The sequence below is a fragment of the Lemur catta genome, chromosome 2 (assembly GCF_020740605.2).
Source record: "Lemur catta isolate mLemCat1 chromosome 2, mLemCat1.pri, whole genome shotgun sequence".
NCBI lineage: Eukaryota > Metazoa > Chordata > Mammalia > Primates > Lemuridae > Lemur > Lemur catta.
In genome coordinates, this window is record NC_059129.1 from 1,205,424 (window position 1) to 1,229,335 (window position 23,912).

At 56.8% G+C, this 23,912-nt stretch overlaps 2 protein-coding genes across 8 annotated transcripts in view; one reads left to right on the top strand and one right to left on the bottom strand.

Annotated features, from left to right (window-relative positions):
- Positions 1-23,213, top strand: TMEM204 (transmembrane protein 204). Of its 2 annotated transcripts, XM_045541098.1 has the most exons (4): positions 1-109; positions 5,280-5,946; positions 12,146-12,301; positions 22,419-23,213. In XM_045541098.1, the coding sequence occupies exons 2-4, from the start codon at positions 5,667-5,669 to the stop codon at positions 22,661-22,663; spliced, it is 681 nt and encodes a 226-aa protein (XP_045397054.1). In that variant the 5' UTR covers positions 1-109; positions 5,280-5,666; the 3' UTR covers positions 22,664-23,213. The 2 variants fall into 2 exon arrangements, with proteins under 2 accessions (XP_045397054.1, XP_045397053.1); XM_045541097.1 differs by lacking the exon at positions 1-109 and having other exon boundaries at positions 5,074-5,946.
- The window catches only part of IFT140 (intraflagellar transport 140), an 83,223-nt gene that overhangs the window by 15,557 nt on the left and 43,754 nt on the right, over positions 1-23,912 (bottom strand). The window lies entirely within an intron of this gene.

Sequence of the window (23,912 nt, forward strand, 5' to 3'; positions counted from 1 at the left end):
GCAGGCAGTCACGGGAGTCGTGGGGAGCAGCCGCTCCACAGGCGGGATCTGCTCCCTGCCCACGGGCCACTGAGGCCCCAGCTGTCTGGGAGAGGCGCCCGCTGTCCTGGTGAGTGAGGGGACGCAGGGCTGTGAGTGCCCGGGGAGGGATGAGCTCCCGAGAAGAGGGCTGTCAGGGTGCAGCCCCGCCGTGGGCAACTCGAATCTCAGCTTCCCTCAGACGGAATCTGAGCGAAACATCTTCCAAGACGGAAGTGGCGGGGCCAGCTCACTGCGGTCCCGAGGCTGGGGTCTGTCCCCTGGACAGACGTCACTGTGGGTATCAATGGTTGAAACGCTGCGTGTCCGGTGCCTGTCCTGCAGCCAATGTATGCTTTTTGTATGTTTTTCGGATTTACTTGGGTCCTGCTGGAGCTTCAGTTAATTCGGTCGCTGCGTGCTACTGAGCGACAAGGGCAGGGCAGATTCACCCACGGCAAGCCACTGCCTGGGGAGGTTTATGTGGCAACTTGCACCTTAGCCGGCTCCTCTGCAAGGTGACGCGGGGTGTCCTGGGAGCCAAGGCCGTGTGTCCACACCCCGCCACAGCACCTGGACGGGAGCTGACCTTCCCTCCTCCCCCCGTCTGCGCTCAACACCCCCTGGTGCCCTCATCTGGGGGCTTCTCACAACCCCGAGGGGCTCGTGCCCGCTGGCACCCTCAAGGACGCTTGGGGAGCACCGTGGTGAAGGACCGCGTGGCGGCGGGGCCTCCCGCAGGGTCAGGTCCCGGGCAGCACCACCTGCTTCTTGCTCATGGAGCTCGGTCTGCTTTCCTCGTCCTTCTGGCTTCAGAGTCCAAATTGCTGACAGTAGCTGTGAGGCTGCAGAAGCCCGAGAACCCGCCCAGGCCCACACAGCCGCGGCTCCAGCTCCTTCCCCGAAGACGCTGTTTTAGACTAGGGCACCCAGGGGCTTCAGCCAAGAAATCACCTTCTTTGCGTGTAAACTTCTTTCTTTATAATAAGCAGAAAACCAAAGCTGTCTTGTTTTCCACGTTGAAGTGCTGGTTAAATGCACGGGAAGGACAAGTTGTTCATAAACGGCCCAGATGAAGCTGCCTCTGCAGGGGTCTCCTGTCCCCACCCGGGACCCTGTGGGACGCAGGGCAAACTCGGTGGACTAGGCTCTCCGAGACACCACTGGGTCTGCAAGCGCCAGCTAATGACAGCACATGGAGTGCAGGGGTCAAACCTGGAAATTTGAGAAATCTGATCAGAGAAATACCCTGTTCTCACCACACAGCTTCTAGTAAGTTCTACAGGACAGAAGAGATGTCATAGCTCCTCAGAGATTCCTCATTTCTCTAGCAGGCCTGGGTGGTCTTGGGTGCTCAGGGGCTTGGAGCTGCCCTCCCAGGCCTGCTGCACAAACTGCACGATGCGTGTTGACTGCTCCATAGGCAGCAAACTGCTAGTGAGATATCAGATCTTTTTTATCCTACCATTCCAAATGATTTCACGTGATTGAAACCATTTAAAAATGATCTGTGTTTATTCTCAACTGTCTCCTGAGGCCAGGTGCGTGGGGCTGGATGGGATGGAATGTGCTTCTGCACAGGGAGGGTGCGGCTCCCTTTTCTCTGCCTTGTCTGGAAAACCAGCGGTTTGCGTCCACACCCCATCCAAGTGGAAAACAGGCCAGGTGCAGTGGCTCACACCTATAATCCCAGCACTTTGGGAGGCCAAGGCAGGAGGGCTGCTTGAGGCCAGGAGTTTGAGACCAGCCTGGGCAATATAGCAAGACCCCATCTCTGAAAAAAAAAAATCAGCTGGGCATTGTGGTGTGTGCTTGTAGTCCCAGCTACTCGGGAGGCTCAGGCAGGAGGATCACTTTAGCCCAAGAGTTCAAGGTAGCAATGAGCTATGGTGACACCACTGGACTCCAGCATGAATGACAAAGTGAGATCCTGTCTCTTAAAAATAACAGAAAAGTGGAGAATGACCTAAATAAGCAGAGAAACCTGGCAGCTGACACACGGGCCCAGCCAGGCCCCCGTTTGCTCTGAAGTACCCTGTCTCTCCCACAGGGCAGGCTGTGTCCACCAGGGTCAGGCGGCTCTTGGCAGGAATGGCGGGAGAAAGAGGCCCGGAGACCTGACTCAGCTTTGCCATGGCTCACTGAGCACTCGTGACCAGGGATCCGTCCACCACATTCTACTGCCACCAGTCCTCTGTCCTGGGAACTGAGTCTCCAGCACGCAGGGCTCTGTAAAGCTCATGCTCCCACGCAGCACCAGCCAGGCAGGCAGATTCGGGGAAACGCCCCCTCAGGGCGGCCCCAACCGGCCCCCCCACTTCCCGCTGGGCTGCGGCTGCTGTGAGCAAAGCACAGGGAGGGCAGGGGCCCCTCACCCAGCTGAGCTTAGACTCGCTGCATGCAGAGTTAGCTGCAGCTTCTATGAGCACGAGCTGCACGCTCACCCAGCTCTGTCCTTCTGGCAGAGCCATACCAACCCCCGGCCAATTCCTGACATTCTCTCCACACACAACTTGCCAAGGATCTAGGGACAGCTTCGACTCTAGCGCAGGGTTCTGGGGGTTGTGGATCTGACATGAATTCCAAGAAGTAAACACCCTCTTAGTCTCCCCATCCAAATCCTGAGAATTTCCTGCTGTCCAGGCGGGGCTGTGGCAAGCCATGCACATCTGTGCCTCATCAACTCGGAGTGCCTGAAATAAGCAGCAGATGGGCAGCAGGACGCCGGCCCTAAACCAGGCCCGGTTTCTGCAGCCTTGTGCGCTGCAGAGGCTCTGCTGAGACCTCTCTGTCCAGAGGGCGACCAGAGGCATAGCAGCTTGATGTCCCAGCGAAGGACACACCTGCTGTCACCAAATCCTCCCGCCATCTCTGTTCCGTGTGAAGGCTCCCCGTTTGTGCGAGCATGAGAGCAGCAGATGCACCCCCGGAGCTGCAGCTGGACCCTGAGGCAGACCACAGACATCAGCAGCAGGGAGAAGAGCAGTCCCCTCGGCAGAAGCCCAGCCGTGAGCACCACAGACCCTTTAAGGACAGCATCTCCTCCCAGGAGGGACCCTGGTAACTTCTGCCCTCTTGAGCCCGGCCTTCCACACTGCGGAAGCTAGAAGTCGGGGTGCACGGCCCAGGGCACAGGGACCCGATGGCCTGACAGGAGCCTTGCCAGCAGTGCCGGGTGGGCAGGGCCGATGATGGCAGCTGTGACACAGGACTTCCCAGCTCCCGCCCCCCAAGGAGCACCTCAGGCCGTCCCTGTGGGTGGGTGCCCGGACGTGGCTGCCTTACTCAGCCCAGGGCAAGGACCAGACAGGGCTGCTTCTCCTCTGGGCTTTGAGACGCCACTAGCTCTTTAGTGGACATTAGTCACTTAACTACTCCCTAAAGATAAGTGATACAGTTAAGGAGGGAAATAAATTCTTTCCTACTGGAAACTTTTGGGAAAATTTCCTTTCCAAGACAGCCCACTGCACTGTGTGCGTAGGAGCGTGGACATCTGAGACGCGGCACCCCACGTGCTCAGGGAAGGACACGTGCAGGCAGGACTGTGGGCCTCTCCCTGGGGCCTCTGGGCCTCCTCAGAGCAGCGAGGGCAGACGTTCCACACCGTGCACTCCCCCTCACGTTCCTGGTGTGAGAACATGAGCACAGAGAGGCTGGAGTGAACAGACAAGAACGACGGAAACAGTAGCTTGATCTGGCACAAGCCAAGGAAGAAGGAAGAGCAGTAAGAAACTCAATGGACACATCTGCCACAAATGCCAATGGGAAAGATCCTAAAATAGGCAAAATCCCTCAGGGAATCCAGAAACATTTCTCAGGGTGAGGATTCAGCACAGGCTGGTCAGAGATAGAGCTCAGAGTTCCCGTCTTTCCAGCACATACACCTGGCGGGCAGGGCCCCTCGAGTCCCATGCAATGTACAAGGCCACACATCAACCGGCTGAAAGGACCAATCCCGGGAAATGGGGGGCTCTCGCGGCAGCCCCGGGCCGAGGCCCCCGGCACGGGCAGTGCATTAAGGCAGGAAGCACTCAGAGGCTTCCTGCTCCCTCAAGGAGCCCTGGCACTGACAGAGCCCTTCCTGCTGTGGTGCTTTGGGTGTGCGCGCTAGGGATGGTTCAGACGGGATGTGGGACACCTACATCCTTTCATCCACTCACAGTCGCCTGAAGCCCTGGTGGGCTCTCTGGAGAAGGGACACAGAGTCCCAGCCCCTCCCACTGTGTCCATCCACTGGTGCCGAAGGGTCTGAGCAAACAGTGAAGACTCCTCCGAGCTCCCAGCAGCTTACTCTGTGTGACAACACGACAGTGCACACAGTTACCTGCCTAGCCCCTCATCTAGCTGTGGCGGGTGACCGTTTCCATCAGAACAAAGCACAGGCCAGGCCAAAAACCACATTTGCTCCATCCCAGGCCCTGCTGGGTGCCCCACCCGGCACGTCCAGACTCCTACCCCTTCTCGCCACCTCAAGGATGACCCGCAGCCAGAAGGTGCTGCAAGTGTGGTCCCTGACTGTCCAGGTCGGGGCACACCTGCTCCCCCAGGCTGTGGGTCTCTGCCCTACCCAGAAATCCCTCTGCTATCTGTGCCCCACTCCAGGGCAGAACCCTGGGGATGGAGGCAGGCCTGGCATATCGTGGGCTCTCGGTGCTTGTCATGCTGGGGAACAGCTGGTCGGGTGGGTGGACAGTAGCCAAGGTGAGCAACTGGCCCTTAGGGTCCCACCTGCCCCCAGATGTCCACAGCACCCCCAGGCCCTGGATCCCAGCACAGGAGCCTGCCGTTGTGGCCTGCCAGGCAGTGGGTGAGACGGAGGGTCTGCCCCGTGCCTGGCATCCTGGCCTCCCCTCTGGGACAGGAAGGTGGGGAGGGGGCAGCAGAGAGCTGGCCTGGAGCAGGGCCTCAGAAGCCTCCCCAGGCCTTTCCCATCAGGAAACACATCCTGTTAGTGTCTGGCTGCGGTCGCAGGGCTGCTATTTGTGGCAGTTGGCTACGCCCTCCAGCTCACCAAAACAGCCTCAAAAACAACCATTTCCTCTCTGCCGAGAGACGGGGAGAGCTCGAGCTGAGCGCACACACGCTTCCTCGCGGCGGGCGCTCTGCTTTCCAGGACCTGCCGTCCGCTGTGGAGCACCTGGACAGGGCCCGGGCAGCAGAGGGGCAGCTGCTGAACCTGCCCTGCTCGGAGCGCGACCTGGGGCTGGACGCCCACGTGGCCGCGTGCCTCCTGAGTTACTTTCTGTTTTCTGCTGCTGCAGGGGGAGAGGCACACGCAGCCTCCTTTGGGCACTGCTGCCCAGAAACACGGCACGCTCACGACTCTGGATTCGCGCTGGTGCCCTCGTTTCCTCCCTGGGATGGGCCTCGCAGCGACGGGCTGCAGCACAGGCGTGGCCCTGCTCCAGGTGCAGGAAGGAGGATAAGGCAGGGCCGTGAGGCGGGCTCACCTGGACCTCTCCCATGGGCCTCTCCCGACACCGACCCCCCCGAGCGTCTCCTCTGCCCGGCTGGAGCCTCCCGCGCGACCACCGAGAATGAGCGGCGATGTGCTCTAGCCTCCCCTAGCAGCGTCTCGCTCTCCCTGGCGCACAGCAGCTGACTGGGCTTGGGGTTTCTCGGATAAGTAGCAACACCAGTGGTCAGCGATGACCGTCCAGAGACTCGTGGCCGTGGCTGTGCTGGTGGCCCTGGTCTCACTCATCCTCAACAACGCAGCAGCCTTCACCCCCAACTGGGTGTACCAGACGCTGGAGGACGGGCGGAAGCGCAGCGTGGGGCTGTGGAGGTCCTGCTGGCTGCCGGACAGGGGCCGGGGAGGGCCGGGCCCTGGGGCCAGGGCTGGCCCGGCAGACACACGGGACTGCGAGGCGCTGGGCTGGGGCTCCGAGCTGGCCGGCTTCCAGGAGTCCCGAGGCACCGTCAAATGTAAGTCTGCTGTTTTTCTGTTGCCTTCAGCGTGGCTGGGGCCCCTGGGCACAGGGATACACGAGATGCTCGTCTGGTTAAGGTCGGGGAGACAGGGACCCTGGTCTCCCAGGGAGCATGGGCTGACGCCCACCCTCTCCCTAGCGAGGGAGGGCCACACCACTCTCCCGCCCGGCAGGCCCTTCCTCTGGCTGCTTGGCACGGGGATTCCATCTCATGCAGAGGGGGCTTGCCCTCTGCCACTGTGCCTACAGGACAGGTACCTTAATCAAAACAAGGCAAGGTAGTTTTCCTTGGTTGAAAATGAACATTTTTCATGAGTAAAATAAGCAAGAAGTTTAAAAACGTGACGTTGAGTTCTGACCTCAGTCCCACGGCTGTCGGGTCTGTACCCTGAGAGCAGCATGGAGGGGGTTCCGGACCTCTGCTCGGAGGCCAGGGGAGACTCCTGGGGCTCAGAGCACGGTGCTACCGGTTTTCCCCAGTCACATCTGCCGAGTGCAAGGCCTCCCCACTCTGGAGAGCCGAGGCTCTGACTCCAGGACCCTCAGCCCTGCTGCAGAACTTCAGAGTTCAGCGTCGGACCTCTCCTCTGCTGAGACGACACTGGTCTTTGAGCCTAGGGCTTAAGCGACGCCTCTGCTAAATGCTTCCAGAGAGCGTTCCCGAGTCCTCGAGCCACTTGTGCCACATGTGACTGTCAACAACCCCACCCCGTCCCCGACCTGCTGTGGTCAAGCAACCCGGCGCGGGGTGGGAGGGCACCACCCCCATTTCACAGGCAAAGAAACGGAAGCTTTCAGAGGACACATGGCTCAGCCAACGTGCCATGGAGGATTTCAACCCCGCTCTGTCCAACTCAGAGTCGCCTGGCTGTAGCGCACAGCCTAGACAGGTCCCCTCCACTCGGGTCCTTAGTGAGCAAGGAGCCATAGCCCTTTTCTTAGAAATAAAAGCGTATGAATAATTTCAAAATTTCTGCGAGCTCTCAGAACTCAGGTGTCCCTCCGCCGCACTCCCCCGACACCCACCGTCCACCCGCTGAGCCCTGGCCCCTAGGCCCCTTAAGCCCTGCTGCCCCTGACAGCTCAGATGGCAACTTTCATGGTCCCCCCGCCCCCCCATAACGAATATAGCGTCTGCAGGCGGCCGGCCCTCGATGCACCCAAGCAGCAAGTGCTTGTTCAATCTAAACGTCCACAGGAAGATTCTCATGAATGAGGCTGATGAGACTGAACTGAGGAAGACGAACAGGCTAAACGGGCCATTTTGGTGGCTGACAAAACTCCTAACAAGCTTCATGTGACTAAACATGGTATGAACAAAGCGGCGCTAGGCCGGCCCTTCTTGAGGGGACATAGCAGACCCCAGCCCACAGGTGTGAGGTGTGGGGCTTGGGCCTCGGGCTGCGTGCTCCGTCCCCTAAGGTCCCAGGGTCGGGGACCTGCCAGCGTCTCTCCTGATAATGCTGGTTCTCCCTCCTGTCTCTCACTGGTGCCTTCTCCCCTCAGCAAAGCTCACCCCCACAGTGCCAACTGCTCCACAGCGGCCCACACGGCTTCCCCACCCACGGCTGCAGCCGTGGTGTGCCTGTGTCCCCACTTGACCAAGGGCTGCCACCGGCTACCGTCTGAAGTCAGGCCTAGCCTTGAGAACTCTCCTGCAAAACTCCAAGCGGGTCAGCTCAGACCCTCTTCTCCCTGCTCACCTAAGCCATCTTCAGGTAAAATCACCTGACATAAATGACGGGCCGTGTCCGTCTGTGCCTTGGGGCTACAGGTGCCAGATTCCTCCAGTCTGGGGCGGGGGCTCGATAGGACACAGGACACGGCACACGGCACACACCATGCTTCCTCAAGAGCACCAGGCCGTCCTCAGAGTCTCCAGACATCACTCGGGATGGCGTGGCCTCTCCTGCCAGCTCTGTGCCCTGAGGTCCCACCCCATGGAGCATACTCGGTTGAAACCACTCAGCGCCGTAGGTCACAAACACTGTGAGAGGCCTGCCTGAGGGATGAGGGCCGTCCCCGACATTCTGAGCTCTGGTTGGGGCACCCCAAGCTGCAAGACGTCCCAAGGGGGCTGGGTCCAGGGCCAAGGGGTCTAGTGCTAGGGTCATCCCTGAGAGGCCATGGAGGTCTTCCTGCCAGCTGGCTGTTCTGCAGCCTGCAGTGACCAGGACTTTTCTTACTGACCAGGGGCCTCTTTGTCGTTATGAGGAGCTCAGGGGGTGCTGGGGGGACCTGAGGTCTACCTCCCAACCTAGGTTGGGGTTGGTCTTACTTTCTGACCTCCACTGTCTCTCTGTCTCGTTTTACACATTTATTTCATCTTTCCATATTTCATGCATTCTGTCAGGCACTGCAAGTCCTGAGACGAAGTGGCACGGAATAGATGATCACATATCTGAATCTCAGGGCAAGCGGCCCGAGCCCAGTGCTCCCTCAGGGGGAGCCCCTGCCCTTCTCCTGGGTGGCTCCAAGTGAGCCTCTCTGCACACCCCGCCAACGTCAGACACACGATACGTGGGGCATGCGACACAGCACTTAGGCTTTACCCACTGCTGGGCCAGACACGCTGGAACCAGGTTCTCACTGGTACCTTTGAAAGTCAGGGTGCGACTGCCTAGGGCCACACACACAGCACAGGACAGGCGAAGAGCTCAGAGATGAACACCAGCTCTGGGAAGACTCCCTGTGGGTGGGGCAGGGCCTCCCTGCAGAGCCTCGCCATGCGTGGTGTGTGGCACAGGCTGCTCGGAGCTGCCAGGAAGGGCGACTGGGAGGGCAGGGCTGGGGCGGAAGGACAAGTCAGGAGTTGGTCTGAGCCCTTCCTGGCTCCTGGGAGCCTCAATCATGTGGCCTCGCTGCGGCCCCACTGCTCCAGCTCACTCAAGGCCAGCCTCCTCCCTGGCAGCTCCGCCCACCCCAGCCCTCCCTCCATTCATTCAGCCCTTTCCTGCTTCCGAGGCAGAGCTCGGAACCCAGCCGCCACGGCTCTAAGCATCTCTGCTGTCTTGCACTGTTAATATTCCACGTGATATTTTAATACTTCCCAAACTCTATGATCGTTTACAGTAGCAGAGCCTTCCAGATGGTTATATAAATGGTAAAAATGATTATGAAGTGAAGTGTTATGATGACAGAGCATTATACAGCACAAGCTCAGGACAGTCCCAGATGGTTTTCAGGAGCACACACTCAACCCTAACACAGGGACAGGACACTTTTGAAACGTGCAGGATTGAGTCTGGTCTGCACATCACATCACGTGTGGTCACGTGAGTCCCGGCTCCCGCCCACCTCCCCTGCATGGGTTGTGGTGCCCTCAGCCTTAGGGAGGTGAAGACGCCGAGGCTGGGGTGCCCCCTGCCTTGGGCTCAGCGAGGTGTGAGAGGCCAGTCGGTGGCAGTCACTGGCTGGCAGTGAGCTCCCTGCCCTGCTCTCTCTAGCGGAGGGCTCTGACTTCCCAGGAGCCCAGGGGTCTCTGTGCTCCGCGTCCTGGGTGCACCGGTGTGCTCTTTACACGTGCACACAAGGCCCACTGGCCTCAGAGCTGGGTGCCGCCCAGGCTGGACAAGGCACGTGGGAAACGCCTGGCATCCGGGACGGCTGAGGGTGAGCTCCCTCAAGCCCAGTGACAGAAGGGAGGCAGCTCGAAAAACAATGGGCAGGACGGGCTGGTCCTTGGTGGCGGGAAATGCCGAAATATCTTCGAAAGACTGTGACTCCACGAGCCTAAATATAGATGCCGAATGCCGAGGAGCATGAATCAGGAACCGCCCAGCCTGAAGACCGGTGGGGTCTGTGAGGGCCTCCTGGTGGAGACGGTGCACACGGCACAGGGCCCCACCAGCAGGTCACAGGGCCCCACCAGCAGGTCACAGGGCCCCACCAGCAGGTCCCCACTCCCATCGGGGGTGGCTTATCCCACGCTGAGTTAATGGTCTGAGAAAGACCTGTAGGAATGGGGCTGTTCACGGTGCCGTGAGCCACACCCCACGCTCCTGCTCACCCTGCAAGGGGAGGTGTTGCTTCTTCTCGGCCTTTCCACGATGCCACTAATGGCCCTCATCTGTGTGGAGGTGGCCCTTGGTCACAGCCAGCTCCCGAGAGCAGAGCCAGGCAGTGCATGAAGGCCTCTGACCAGCCAGAGGAAGCTCCTGAGGCCCTTGGACTCTCACCGAGAGGCAGCTTCGCCCCACTCTAAACGGGCCACCAGCCCGGGTCATCGGAGGGGTGGAGGGGGCATGGGGGTCTGCCTCTGGTCTGCAGGTGAGGGCGCCCGGGAAGGCGTGTCTTCAGGGACTTAACGGACTCTCAGCAGGAGTTAGAGAAGGGCTTCAACAATGTGGATGAGGGACAGATGCCAGGGGCCCAGGCAGAGCTGCCCGCTGTGTGTCTAGCATCATGGCAGAACACAGCACCAGGGTACTCCAGCAGGGAGGGTGGGAGACATCCCCTGCGATGACAGCCGTGAGGGGCAGATGGGGCAGGGAGCAGAGCCCGGCACGAGGTGGAAGGAGAGGCAGGCGCCAAGCCTGGCTGGTGCCTGCTCATGACCTATGCAACCGTCTGCAAAGCTGAACTGCATTTCAACATTTACGTTGGACCAAATGGAACTGCTGACATTGGCAACAGTAGCTCAAACTACACTTGTAGCCATTTACAAACTCACCAACGTGAAGCAGCCTGCATACTCCCGAGCCTCCAAGGCCAGGGCACCTGCCACCTGGGCGTGCAAACACCACTGATGAGCTGCTCCTGCCAACTCCAGCTCCCCACGAAGCTGCCCACGAGGGGGAGGCCAGGCACCCACGAGTCTGCGAACACTTGACCCTGTCACACGAACAGGCCACTTCCCCACACAGGAGATGCCAGGCCAGCCAGCCTCCACGCCTTCCTCGTCCCTATCTCTGCCCCCAAGTGGGACAATGCGGTGGTCACCCAGAGGCCAGGCGCCTTCAGGGCTCCTGGAAGACTCTGCTGCTTCTTGCTCAGTTCTTACATTTGTAATGAGGGCATTTTCAGTGACCCACTCCTGAAAATCAAGGATCTGTTTCTCAAACTCCTATGTCGATTTACCTGAAAAGTACCTTGAGATTTCAAGGCAAGCTGTTTAAAAAGGTGTTACTATTTGCAACGACTTAATTTTGTGAACCAGAACTCCCTAAATACGGTGCAATAAGACGGGATACGGACGCAGAGTGCGGACGATTAGACGAGGCTGCCACTCTCAGCCAGCACCTGGCTCCTGTGCTGCGCGTCCTGCAGCAGACGCCCACGTGCGCCGGCGACCACCACCAACGTGCACGTGTGGTAAAGTACTGTGTCACCACTGCTGGTCCATCTGCAAGAGGATAAACTTCTCTGCTCCAGAAGAGCAACCAGCCCCGTCGCTGCAGGCAACGCCCCACTCGGCGGTTCACACACCGAAGGCTCTGTCTGCCCCAAACTCGTGTCTGTGTCTCCCGTCTGCCTGGCTCCTGAGCCCAGGGTGTGGGTGGGCAGCAGGGAAGGCAGGGCTGAGCCACCAGTGGGGGACACGGGCACCAGCTCTGGCCACAGGCAGAGCGACGGATTGGGCAGGGGGCAAGGGTTGCCCAAGGGGGGCCCTGGCGCAGACCCAGGGCTGGCTCCTGCTCTGCCCTGGTGGGGCGGGAGGGGCCCGACTTATCCCTGTGGGGCCAGGGTCCCTCCCCCTAAGGAAGGAGGGGAAACAACACCGGCCTCCTGGGGATGGGAAAGCTGATGGCACTAGACAGCAGCTGGGCCACAGCGGGCCCTCTGGTCAGGCCGGAGCCCTTGTCAGTAGAAGAACAAAATAACACTAGTCAGGACCCAGCGTGCTGACCCATGAGTGTGGATTCTCCTTTCCCTTCTCAACCCACCACGGCAGCTCCTTCGAGCACCGTGTCAAACCGAGAGGAATGGCTGTTCCAAGAATACAAAATTCGCAGAGAAAGGCCTATCCCGGGGATGCGCCCCCTGCAGCCAAGCCTGGGGCCGTGAGGAGCCTCTAGTGGTCAGGGGTACACATGGGCTCTCTGGTGGGTGAGGGGGAGGACTGGACACGCCCACTGCCTTTTCAGACACCAAGAAAGTGTGTGGCCGTCACGGGGACCTGCCTGGCTGGGGCCTCGGACTTGCCACCCAGTAGCCTGCTGCGCTAACCACCTGCCTTCCCCCCTCGCCCGCAGTGCAGTTCGACATGATGCGCGCCTGCAACCTGGTTGCCACGGCGGCACTTGCCGCAGGCCAGCTGACCTTCGTGCTGGGGCTCGCAGGCCTGCCCCTGGGGTCGCCTGACGCCCAGTGCTGGGAGGAGGCCATGGCTGCTGCGTTCCAGCTGGCGAGTAAGTACCCCAGGCAGGCGGAGGGGCTGTGCCCTCAGGCCCGCCGTGAGGGGATTGGGGGGAGTCATGGGGGCACCCCAGGGCCTTCGGTGGTCTGAGGGGGAGTGCAGGTTGCGCCTCTGTATGTGGCCACACCACTGAGAGGTTCCTGTGGGGCATCCTCCCTCCCCACTGGCCGCTGTGGGCAAAAACAAGACAGAAACACACTCGGACCCACCTGGCTTTGCGTCTCTGTCATGCCCTTTCCCATCGTAAGCCCCGAGATGGCACGCCAGGGCCAGGGAGTTGCTCTTCCAAGTCTGTGGATCTGAGACCTGGTGGGCCCTTCTGCAGCCACGGTCACTCGGCCCCTCAGTGCTGGAGCAGCCAGGAAGAGCAGAGCCAGCCTGAGCCCCCACCTCTGCGACTCCCAGCCAGGAGGCCCCGAGCACACGCGGGGAGGCAGGACACTCTCTCCCAGCACCCAGCGCAGGCCCTTCTAAGGCGAGTTTGGGGCCAGCGCCCAGGAGGCGGTGAGGCGTGCACACACCCCTGCCTGGCTCGGACACAGATGCAGACGGCAGCAGCACGCGAGGCACCGGCTTCCCCGAGCTCCATGTGAGTGTGGGGGCCGCAGGGCCTGGGGCGAGGCCAGGAGGCGGCCGCGTGGTGCTGGGACGTCAGCGCCCGGAGCCTCCTCTGACACTCTGGAGCCCACCAGTCTGGGCTGAGATGGGACAGGTCGCAAGAACACCTTGCCGTCTTTAAAGGGTGAGAATGATGGAACTGTCATAAAGAATTCACAGAATATTCTGGGGAGTTTCCGGACAAGTGGTGCAGGCCAGGGCAGCCGTCCGGCAGGGGCGTCCTGCTCGTTTTCCCTCCGCCACTGCCGGTCAGGCTGGCGCAGAGCTGGCAGGGCCTGGATGCTGGGAAGTTCGGGTTTCCTGCTGCTCCCTGGGAACAAGTGAGCTCAGGGTCCGAGGAGACAGAGGCGCAGACAAAGCCACCACACATCAGCACACGGCCAGTGCGGCCAGTTCTCAGCCGGCCCACCTGCCTTCCCTCCTGCAGAGCCACAGCACCTCCCAGCGCTGGACACGCGGCCCGACGGGGAACGGGCAGGGATGCGAAGTGAATCGTGCTAGGATTAACGGTCCCGGGCCCTTATCTTTCTTGAGAAACGCAATTTCTAGAACGAGACTGACAGGCCGGGGCAGGTGTTTGTGTGGTGGAAGGAGCCCCAAGTGGGAGTCAGGACACCGGGCTGTCCTGGGCGCGACTGCCAGCACAGCAGTGTCGTCCCAGGCGAGTCACTTCCCCACAAAGTTCTGGTGGAAGAGCACAGGGCCTGGTGGCAGAACTGGGATTGCATCCTGGCTCTGTCCCCATCAGCGTGAACTCGGGCACATCTGGAGCCAATGTGAATCTCAGTCTACAGGACCGTGAAATGGGCACTCTCTGTCCCCCACTGATCACGAGAATCAATGAGATGGGGGAACGTTATCAAGGTTCAGTTCTGCCCCCATCCCTCCCCCCAACAGCGGTGAAAACATGACATTCCAGGTGACGGGTCTCATTCTGGACGCCACCCACATTGCCCTCTGCTGACCTCGGGGCCATAAAACGGAGACAGTTCTCAGTCATACTGAAACCACCAGTCTCCATCACGTGTGACTATCTGAAATTCCATCCCTTAAAAGAGGAAATGGAAGATTTTAAAAATGTGCTTAGAAATCCTGGGTTAAAATAAAGATATTTTAGTGGCAAAAAAGAAAAGTAATAGTTTTTGATTCTTAAACAACTCCTTCCAGCAGGATAATCAGCTGATCACGGTGCTTCTCCGTAGATCCCGAGGGCCCTATCTGGCATATCAGAACGCCTGCAGGCTTGGCGTGGCAGACATGACCGCTTACTTCCTGCAAACTCTTATTTCAGGACAAGATAGTGTTGTTTTCAAGTAACATATTTTCTAACAATCACAATGGGGGAAAAGCACCCCAATTAACTAAAATCGAGCTGTGCTGCAGCAATCCCAGGGATGCTGCTGAGGGTCTCCCAAGTGCCCTGTCCCTCGGCAGGGACGGGGGAGTGCTGGTGGTGGGGGCAGAGCTGTGCTCCCCTCTCCTGAGCATTTCCAGGCTGGCACAACCTCTGAAAAGGTCGGACCAGGCTCTGCTCAAAAACCATCAGACAGGTGGTAGCTGGGTGGTGGCCCTCGGCGGCGTTTGGGGCGGCTACTTTCTCCCCCTTTGTGTCCAACCATCCACCTTAACAGGTCTGTTTTGCCCAAAAAGGAAATGCATTTTGGCCCCGTTTAGACTGGTTTCATTGACAAACAGGACAGAGAGCAGCTATGTGCCTTTCTTCTATCGTGCTGCTAATTTTAGAGTCGAGTTTTTTCCTGTGCTTGGGAGAGACTGAAGGGCGCCAGGATGTCCTGTCACAGGACGAGGAAACGCCTGCTATTACCTGTTATGCAAGCGGACCTCGATCCCAGCACCCGGCTGAGGTGGGGTGGGCAAGGGGGTAGGATGCTCATAAAAAGAGGAAGGGAAAACACACGGGATCACAGGGTCGGGGGACACAGGAGGACACCGCCCACCCAGAAGGGGACTCTGTTATCCTAGAACGGGGAGGGGGCAGGGGGTCTGTGCTTTCACTTGTTCCTTCCACGACCACTCTGGGCACCAGTGCTGCGCTCAGCACCACGCCCAGGCTGTGGCAGGACCATCCTGCCCCTCAGGGCTATGACCCTCTTCCCTGCCCTGAGCCCCAGTGAGAGCAACTGAGGCATGGAGAGCCTGCCCTACGGGTGATGGAGCCCACGATCAGCCTCTCCTCAGCCGCATGGCTGCACAGAGCTCCTAGTCTGCCAGGAGACCCGCCACAGACCTCCTTCTACCTCGTTCATTCTCTTCTCTTCCATCCTCTGCGTCTTCTCGTTGCCTCTTCTCGTTTCTCTACGGTGCCCTTGCTCTTTCGTGTTTTGTGGTCTTACTGGTTTGGGCAGATAAGCACAGGCAGGGAAGGAAAGGAGCCTTGAATGGGGTCAGGACAGGTCACACGTGAAAGGTAGGAAAGTCATTCCAGCTTCTGATTGCTGCGGCCACTGCCTGGCCCTGGCACCAGACACTTGAGCAGCTCCTGGAGCAGGGTGGAAAGCTGAGGGGCCAGCTTTGCAGGCAGCTTAGCTCAGGAGGCTCCTTAGTTCTCTATGGCTCTTGAGAATGTTCCAAGCTCTCCAGTGTGTCTGGCTGCAGCACTGGCTCCACAGCAGGTTGCCTGTGTTTGCTCCTGGCTGTGCTTCTGGTCAGCCAGGAGTTCCTGGGCGAATCCCTCCACCCCCTGGTGCCATCTGTGCAGTGGGGAGAGTGACTGCCCAACCCACAGGTGTGCTGTCTTCAGTGACGCGCGCTGGGCTTGTTCTAACTTTTCCCCATGGCCCTGCTGGGTAACACCCATGCTGAGAAGCCCTCAGCCCAGAGTGTGGCCGGTATGCTCCTTGGTGCAGAACCTGGGCTCTCCACTCGGGCCTGGCTGAGCACCGAGGCACAGGGAGAGCCCCGCTAGGCACTCCTGCCACCCACCCCAGGTGGGCAAACTGTCCTTGTCGGTGGGGACTCTGCCAGGCTCCAGATGTTCCTGGAATAGTGCCCTCCGGCCTGCTCCTCTGGTTTTCACACGGGTACCCTAGGCCTTGCTTTCTGCCACCCAGGACTAACCAACCAAGCTTGGCCTGAAGACAAGATGGGACAATCTAGCGGCCGGCCAGCCACACAGAGCTCTGTAGTTCGGTCAAGGGCACCTTTAAAGGGCAACTCTTTGGCCACGACTGCAGCCGCCAGGGCAGCCGCGCTGTCTAGCAGAGCCCCGTGTGAGCACACCACAGCCATGCCCAGGGGTCAGTCTGCTGAGTCACAGCCGTCCCCTGGGTCAGCGCTCACCTGGCGCTCTCTTCCATCTGTGTGAGGACCTGTGGCACCCTCGCTACAAGAACACTGGCTTAGCAGGGTCCCCTCTGCTGGAGCCGGGGCCTGGCAGATGAGAGCGATCCTGGCGACAAAGGCCCTGCTTCCTGCCTGCTTCTGCCTTAAAACAACCCTTCTTCCGTCTACACTGCATTATCATGTGTTTAGCCAACTTTGAGTCCTTTTTGGAAAATGGTGGCATGCAACCAAAAAATCCCGATCACTACCTCAAGGACACGAGAAATAGGTGCCCTGGATGGCACCAACCTGTCTCCATGGTAACCAGCAACATTCTGAGAAAAAGCTGACTTGCAGCAGTGAACAGCTTTACGTTTCTTTGAAAGGCCATCGAAGTGGCATTCGGGCTTTCCTTGGGGGTGCTCCCCAGCAGTTTAGAGTCTTCATGGAAGCCAACCAGGAGGCCCAAGCCCTTGTGCTACCCAGAGATCGTTTCTCCCGAGCAGGGGAACCTGCACGTGTTCACTTCTGACCTCAGTCTCTACAGCTGGCACCTCTGAGTCCATGTCACCTGCGAACCGCAACGTTTGACTGCGCATGTGTTGCCACAGCTGACAGACGTGACCGTTCACCAAGGCCACTTCCAGTGCCAGGCTCCGGGACGTTCTTCATCTCCCGGCTCGGCCAGCTCCCTCCTCGTGCACAGGCCTCTCAAGTGCACGGCGCTGAGAGTGGGTTTGCTGGGGACCCCGGTCAGAAGCTCCTAGCAGCCTTGCCCAGCTTCGTGCCCACGGGCTTCCCTCTCCACTTCTCAAACGCTGAGGTTGGTTCGCACGAGGCAAACCTTACACACACTAGAGGCCCCGTGGTTCACCCCCCGGGATGCTGACTGACCAGGCCTCAGGCGGTCAGCGGAGCTGGGAAGCACTCAATGAACTGGCATCTCGCGAGCTGCAGGGATTTCCGCAGTTTCCTTAGATGCAGGGATCTTCTCTGAGAAATATTCGATTTTTTGTTTCTTACAAGTACTTTGCTTGGTCTGGGTGATTCGTTTTCTGTCTTCTGTCCCTGCTCCCCAAGCATCAGTCTCCACCCAGCCACCCCTGCCCATCTCTTCCTTCCCTTCCATCTTCTCTGACTGCGGAGATTACGCCGCAGCTTCATGCTCCCGTGGGAGCCCAGGATGGCGGGAATCCTATCCTCCTCCTCTCTCTTTTCCCCTCCCAGAATCTCTCCCTTGAGAGAGAATCGCTTGGATTGCCTCCTCTTCCTGCTCACAGTGGAAACTGCCAGCCACAGCAGGGCCTCGAGACGCCCACTAGTCTGTCTGCCCTGCAAGGCTCCTCACAGCGCACGGGGTCCACGGCCCAGGCACCGCCTGGTGGTTCTGCAGCTCTAGGAAGAGCGCCAGGGGTCAGCCCCAGGGTCCCTCCACTCAGCCACCTGTGTGTGTATGTTTGATAGTCCCTCTGAAAGGAAGGCCTAGTGACAGAAGCCGAAGCCCTGGGAAGCAGGCAGGAAGGAAAGGAGAGGGGAAAGGGCAGGTGGGGCTGGCTGAGCTGTAATTCACACTGCCCGCGGCTGGCTCACAGGAAGAGATTGTTTGCTTTGGCAACGTAACTTCACGAAGATGGAATCGATTCCATGTGCACAATTCAGTGTGTTTGCTAAAACTCTTCCCTCAGATTTGTTTCTAGAAAACTGGTTAACATCACTGAAAACTTTTGGGAGAAAAGTCTTTAGAGGAAAGGACAATGGGAGAAAGGGACCTTCACATTAAGATGGTGACAGAAACACTCGAAGCCAGCCCAGCCCTCCCTCCCCACCACCTGCCCCAAGCAGACAAGTCCGTGGGTGCGAAAGGCTGCTGTACTCCGAGCGACAGCCACAGCGCGGTGCGATTACCCAGCGGATTTAACAGCCTTCTTACCAAAGTCAGAGACGCACAGTGAGCGTGTGTGGCCACACATGCCTCTGTGTTCTCATGTTCTCATCTGCTTTTTACTGCTGACATGCAGAACACATGAAGATCCCCTCATACCATGTGTCTGCTTAGTACATACACTCTGTCAGTCGGTGCAGCATTTGGACGACTGTCAACCACAGGAGCCACACAGAGCTAACGGCTGTGCCCTGAGCTGCACCCCTGGCCAGCCCCCTCTTCACACCCGTGTGCTCAGGACCACACAGGTGCCTCGTGAGGTGCAGGGCCTGGGCCCGGTGTCCTGGGGGGTCCTCTGTATGGCACTGGCATCTGAGAGGGTTGTTCTAAATGCACAAACTCCGTCTCTGTCTACATGTATTCTAAGCTGAACCAAAGCAAAACAGAAGTCAACACTGGTCTTCACACAAAGTAAGTGATGTAAATACAAAATTTTAGTTGACCTTTTTTCACACAAAGTACAGGCCTAAATTTTCCTTTCTACTTACTCTGGCAATAGAAATGCCAAGGAAAGTGCAGCCTCTGAACTGCACCACCAGTTAGAGAAGTGACACACCCGGAACTCTGCTCAGAACTAGCCCAGTGCCACTCGTTGCTAGGTTTGCAATAGCTTCCAAGGCTACTAATGAGAGGTGGGGACCTGCCTTGTGAACAGGAAGCCCGTCAGCTTGGGACTGACACCTGACCCACGGTCTTCAACACTTCTCCAACCTGTACTTTTAGGATGCAGGTGGCTATGCCTAGGGTGTTTGTGCACACGTGAATTTATACTTTAATCAACTTATCTGCACTCAGTATTCTTTCACTTTATATATTATTAATAAAAAATAGTGTTCTCAGAAGCAAATACAGCTCTGAAACCTGAGTTTGTGTACATGGTAAACAATATAGCTAACCACAGGGAAGAAAGCAATCAATAGGTTAAAACAGCCTACCCTATTTTCAAAAGCATTTGATACTGATCTTAAGAAAACCATTAACCAGAATAGAGAATCCAGAAATAAACCCACATTTATACTGAACTCATCTTCGACAAGGGTGCCAAGAATATACAGTGGGAAAGTGACAGTCCCTTCAATAAATGGTGCTGGGAAAACTGGACATCTATATGTAGGAGAATGAAACTAGACCCTTATTTCTCACCATATACAAAAATCAAATCAAAATGGATTAAAGACTTAAATCTAAGACCTGAAACTATGAAACTACTGAAAGAAACCATTGGGGAAATGCTTCAGGACACTGCTCTGGGCAAGGACTTCCTGAGTGATGCCCCAAAGCACAGGCAGCCAGAACACAACTGAGCAAATGGGATCACATCAAGCTAAAAAGCTTCTGCACAGCAAAGGAAACAATCAACAAAGTGAAGAGACAACCCACAGAGTGGGAGAAAATATTTGCAAACTACCCATCTGACAAGGGATTAATAACTAGAACATACAGGGAGCTCCAACAATTCAATAGGAAAAAATCATATAATCCGATTAAAAATGGGCAAAGGATCTGAACAGACATTTCTCAAAGGAAGACATACAAATGGCCAACAGGTGTATGAAAAAATGTGCAACATCATTAGTCATCACAGAAATGCAAATCAAAACTACAGTGAGAACTCATCTCACCCCAGTTAAAATGGCTTTTATCAAAAAGACAGGCACTAACAACTGCTGGTGAGGATGTGGAGAAAGGGAACCCTCGTACACTGTGGGGGGATGTAAATTAGTGCAAACACTATGGAGAACAGTGTGGAGGTTCCTCAGAAAACTGAAAATAGCACTGCCATGTGACCTAGCAATCCCAAAGGAGGGGAGCTCAGCACATGGAAGAGACCCCTGCACTTCCAGATTTACTGCAGCACTAGTCACAACAGCCAAGATTTGGAATCAACTAAGAATCCATCGACAGAGAACTGGACAAATAAATTGTGATGTATAGACACAACAGAGTATTATAAAGCTACAAAAAATGAAATCCTGCCATTTGCAACAACATGGACACAACTGGAAAACATTATGTTAAGTGAAACGGGCCAGGAGGCCGGGCTGCCGGGCTGCCGTCCTGCCTATACGCTCTGTGAACTTATTCCACCATTTCATATTTCCACCGTTGTTTAGAGTCTGGAGCGCCTTCTCCACACGCCAGAACCCCCAGGTATGGCGAGGCCTGATGAATGCCACCCTCTGGGAGCACATGCCCATCCTCGCGCTCCCTGCTCCCCCAGGCACAGCAATGAATTCCATCTTCATCCCTCGGAGTGGAATGCCAGCTCCCCAACGACAAGTCAATGGTGCCCAAGCCGTCTGTGTACGCTTTCGCTGATGCCTCTCGTGGCCCTGGCACAGAGGAGAGGCTGAGCGGGTCTGTTGGGTACAGGCACACGTGACTAATGCAAGTGGGTCCTCGGGAATCAGCGTATCCTTCTATGAGCTTCTAAGGTGCCAGGGTAGCAGCACCAGCTCCAGTGCAGCATCTAGGCAAGCCTGGCTGGCCAGGTCCCATGCTTCTGATGGGTTTGGTCACTAAAAACCTTAGGCTGGCATCCCCCTGCCCCCTCTGCCGCAGACCCGCACTGTATTCTATTCCGCTTCATGTACTTGGATGTGCCTTGAACGACACTACACAAAATACAGGCTGTAATTCCTTTACACACTGACGCAAAAACCCACACCACACAACTGTAAGCAGAGGATACACCCTTCACTGGTACAGAAATGTCACACATTTCCTTTAGTTAGTACAAGTCACAAATAGAATGTTATTTTTGATAGAATGGAAGTGTCTGGGACCTTCCATTTATAAAAACTCCACAGAGTATTATAAAGAATTAACATAATGGGCCGGGCGTGGTGGCTCACGCCTGTAATCCTAGCCCTCTGGGAGGCCAAGGTGGGTGGATTGTTTGAGCTCAGGAGTTCGAGACCAGCCTGAGCAAGAGCGAGACCCCATCCCTACTAAAAATACAAAGAAATTATATGGACAACTAAAAATATATATAGAAAAAATTAGCCGGGCATGGTGGCGCATGCCTATAGTCCCAGCTACAAGGGAGGCTGAGGCAGAAGGATCACTCGAGCTCAGGAGTTTGAGGTTGCTGTGAGCTAGGCTGATGCCACGGCACTCTAGCCTGGGCAACAGAGTGAGACTCTGTCTTAAAAACAACAACAACAATAACAACAACAACAACAAACCGAATTAACATAATGATTAGTCCCTGTCATTGTTCAGGACAAAAGGGAGGCAGATGAATGTTTGGTTCACACTCTCTGAAGGGCACAGTGAGGATGAGATACAAGTGCTGGGTGCCCAGGAAAGTCAAGGCTGTTACCCGTCACTCACCCTGTCTGTCTGTCTCTGTGTCTTTGCCTGTCTCTGCGTCTCTCTCTGTGTCTGTCTCTCTGTCTCTGTCTGTCCTCTCTTGTGCTGCCCTTTGCTCTGTGGCCACACAGGGATGTGATGACGTGGCTTCCTGAGGAAGGCCGTGGAGGCCGCTGGGAATGGGAAGACCAGCGTGCACAGACGTACGGGTGACAACAGGCAGGCCAGGTAGAGGGACAGCAGGGGGCTCAGTGTGGCCAAAGCCTGGGAGAGACGTGGATGAGTCTGAGAGGGGCTGGAGAGTTGGATCTGGTCCAGTCTGGGTTACAGAGTCTCTGGCACTTTGGTTACACGAAACAGACTCGCCCAGGTCAGCCTGACGGACAGAGGTAGGGGTGCTGGTGGTGGGGGATGGCCGGGGCAGCCCACCCGGGCCTTTGCTTCTATCCCACCTGGCTGGGTCACAAGACCACCACACCAGAGCCAGACTACTCCCCCCTGGAGCCAGACACCTAGAAATGATTCCATATCTGAATTTTCTTTTTTTAGAGACAAGGTCTCACTCTGTCACCCAGGCTGGAGAGCAGGGGTGTCATCACAGCTCACTGCAGCCTCCAACTCCCAGGCTCAAGTGATCCTCCCACCTTGGCCTCCCAGCGCTGGGATATAGGTGTGGCCCACCGCGTCCCGCTTTCCATGTCGGAATTGAGCAGACGCACATCACCCTTCCACAGCCACCAGATTCCAGAGTCCTAAGAGCACACAGAAGGCTCAATGAATGGCAGCTTGACACTAAGTAACTGTACCATAAAACAGGCTTGTCACTCATGCTAGGAGGACAGAGCTTAGGGAAAGCAATGGAACTTACCTTGCGGTGTGGGCTTTCAATCAAGTTTCTGAAGTCCCTCCCTGGCTCAGAACAGGTCTTCTAACTATTTCTCTTTTGATGCAGGTTTTGTCCTGGTCATTGGGCTGGTGACTTTCTACAGAATCGGCCCGTATACCAATCTCTCCTGGTCTTGCTACCTGAACATTGGTGCCTGCCTTCTGGCCACCCTGGCAGCAGCCATGCTCATCTGGAACATTCTGCACAGGAGAGAGGACTGCATGGCACCCAGGGTGATCGTCATCAGCCGCTCCCTCACAGCGAGGTTCCGCCGAGGGCTGGACAACGACTACGTGGAGTCACCATGCTGAGGCCCCTCCTCGGGCTCTCTGTGAAGATGCACTGTCACGGGGAGTCTAGCAGCTGGGGGACTCTGCCAAGTCACTGTCTCTGCTTGTGCAGAGGCACATGCCAAGTGTGGGTTCCCCATGTACACACATGTACGATACACATGTACCTTTACTGTGTTATATATAAATATATATATATACATAAAATATGTCTATACATGATGTGCACCGTGACCTTCCCGGGTCGGCACACGTGGCTTCACACGCACGCACGTATTGAGGGTGGAAGCCAGAATCTGAGGCGCAGAGCAGGAGTGCATGGCCGCCCCGCTTCCCTCCGTGGTTGGGATTAATTTATTCTGCGTCTGCTGGCAGGGGCATCCCTGGTCACAGTTTACTTGGGTAAAGTAGAAGACCCAGGCAGATTTTCTTGAAATATCCATGATATTCCCTGAGTGAGTCAGAATTATAACCAGAGTGTACGGTTCCATGACAGAAGCATGTCAGTAGTGTACGTCTTGCTCCCGATTGTTTTTCTTTTTCTAAGTTAAAATAAATGCAAACTTCTTAACTCTGTCTAAAACTAGTGTTTTGTGCATCTACACTGCCACACGAGTGAAGAGAATTTGCTCAATTTTTCTGTCATTTTCTCAGGCTGACGTTCAGAGAAGGGTTGAAACGACCTTTTCAAAGACCCAGTGGAGCACCTGCCCTTGTTCACGTTTCTGTTCAACCGAGTCTCAGAGTCCTTGTTCCTGCACACTCTGGAAACTATGGCCACGTGATGGCAGATCAAAAGGTGACAGAATAAGAGGGAAGAAGTCTATATGCTTTAAACAAAAAAATTCAAAGAGATTGGTTCACATTTTTCTCCAAGAAAAATCTTCAACCTCTCTTCAGCCGAATGCCTGGTGGGCTACAAAACACCCTCATGACCCATAGATTCCCAGTAACAGCAGCAATTCCAAATCTCCTAAGTCTGCAAGGGGCGCATAAGCCACAACTCCACAGGTTGGCAGAAAACCCTGAAATCTACACCTCTGGGGTCGGAACCGAGAACTCGGAACCTGGGCTGCCTGACCACACGTGTAACCAGGGTCCTGTGCCCGGCCTGGGTGCTGCCTCTGACTGAGAGCTGCACTGCTGGACCCCACAGCCTCCTGGGGTAGGGATCACTGTGGGCAGCTGCCAGACGGGACAGTGACACTGGGGCTGGCGGGAATCGTGCAAAGCCAGGGCCTGGCCACCCGCTGCCCTTCCCTGAGTAACC

Bases quoted from the DNA above. Each gene is read 5' to 3' on its own strand.
- TMEM204 (XM_045541098.1), top strand. From the start codon at position 5,667: ATGACCGTCCAGAGACTCGTGGCCGTGGCTGTGCTGGTGGCCCTGGTC. The intron at 5,947-12,145 runs GTAAGTCTGCTG...CCTCGCCCGCAG, and splicing joins GTCCCGAGGCACCGTCAAAT to TGCAGTTCGACATGATGCGC. The intron at 12,302-22,418 runs GTAAGTACCCCA...CTTTTGATGCAG, and splicing joins TGCTGCGTTCCAGCTGGCGA to GTTTTGTCCTGGTCATTGGG.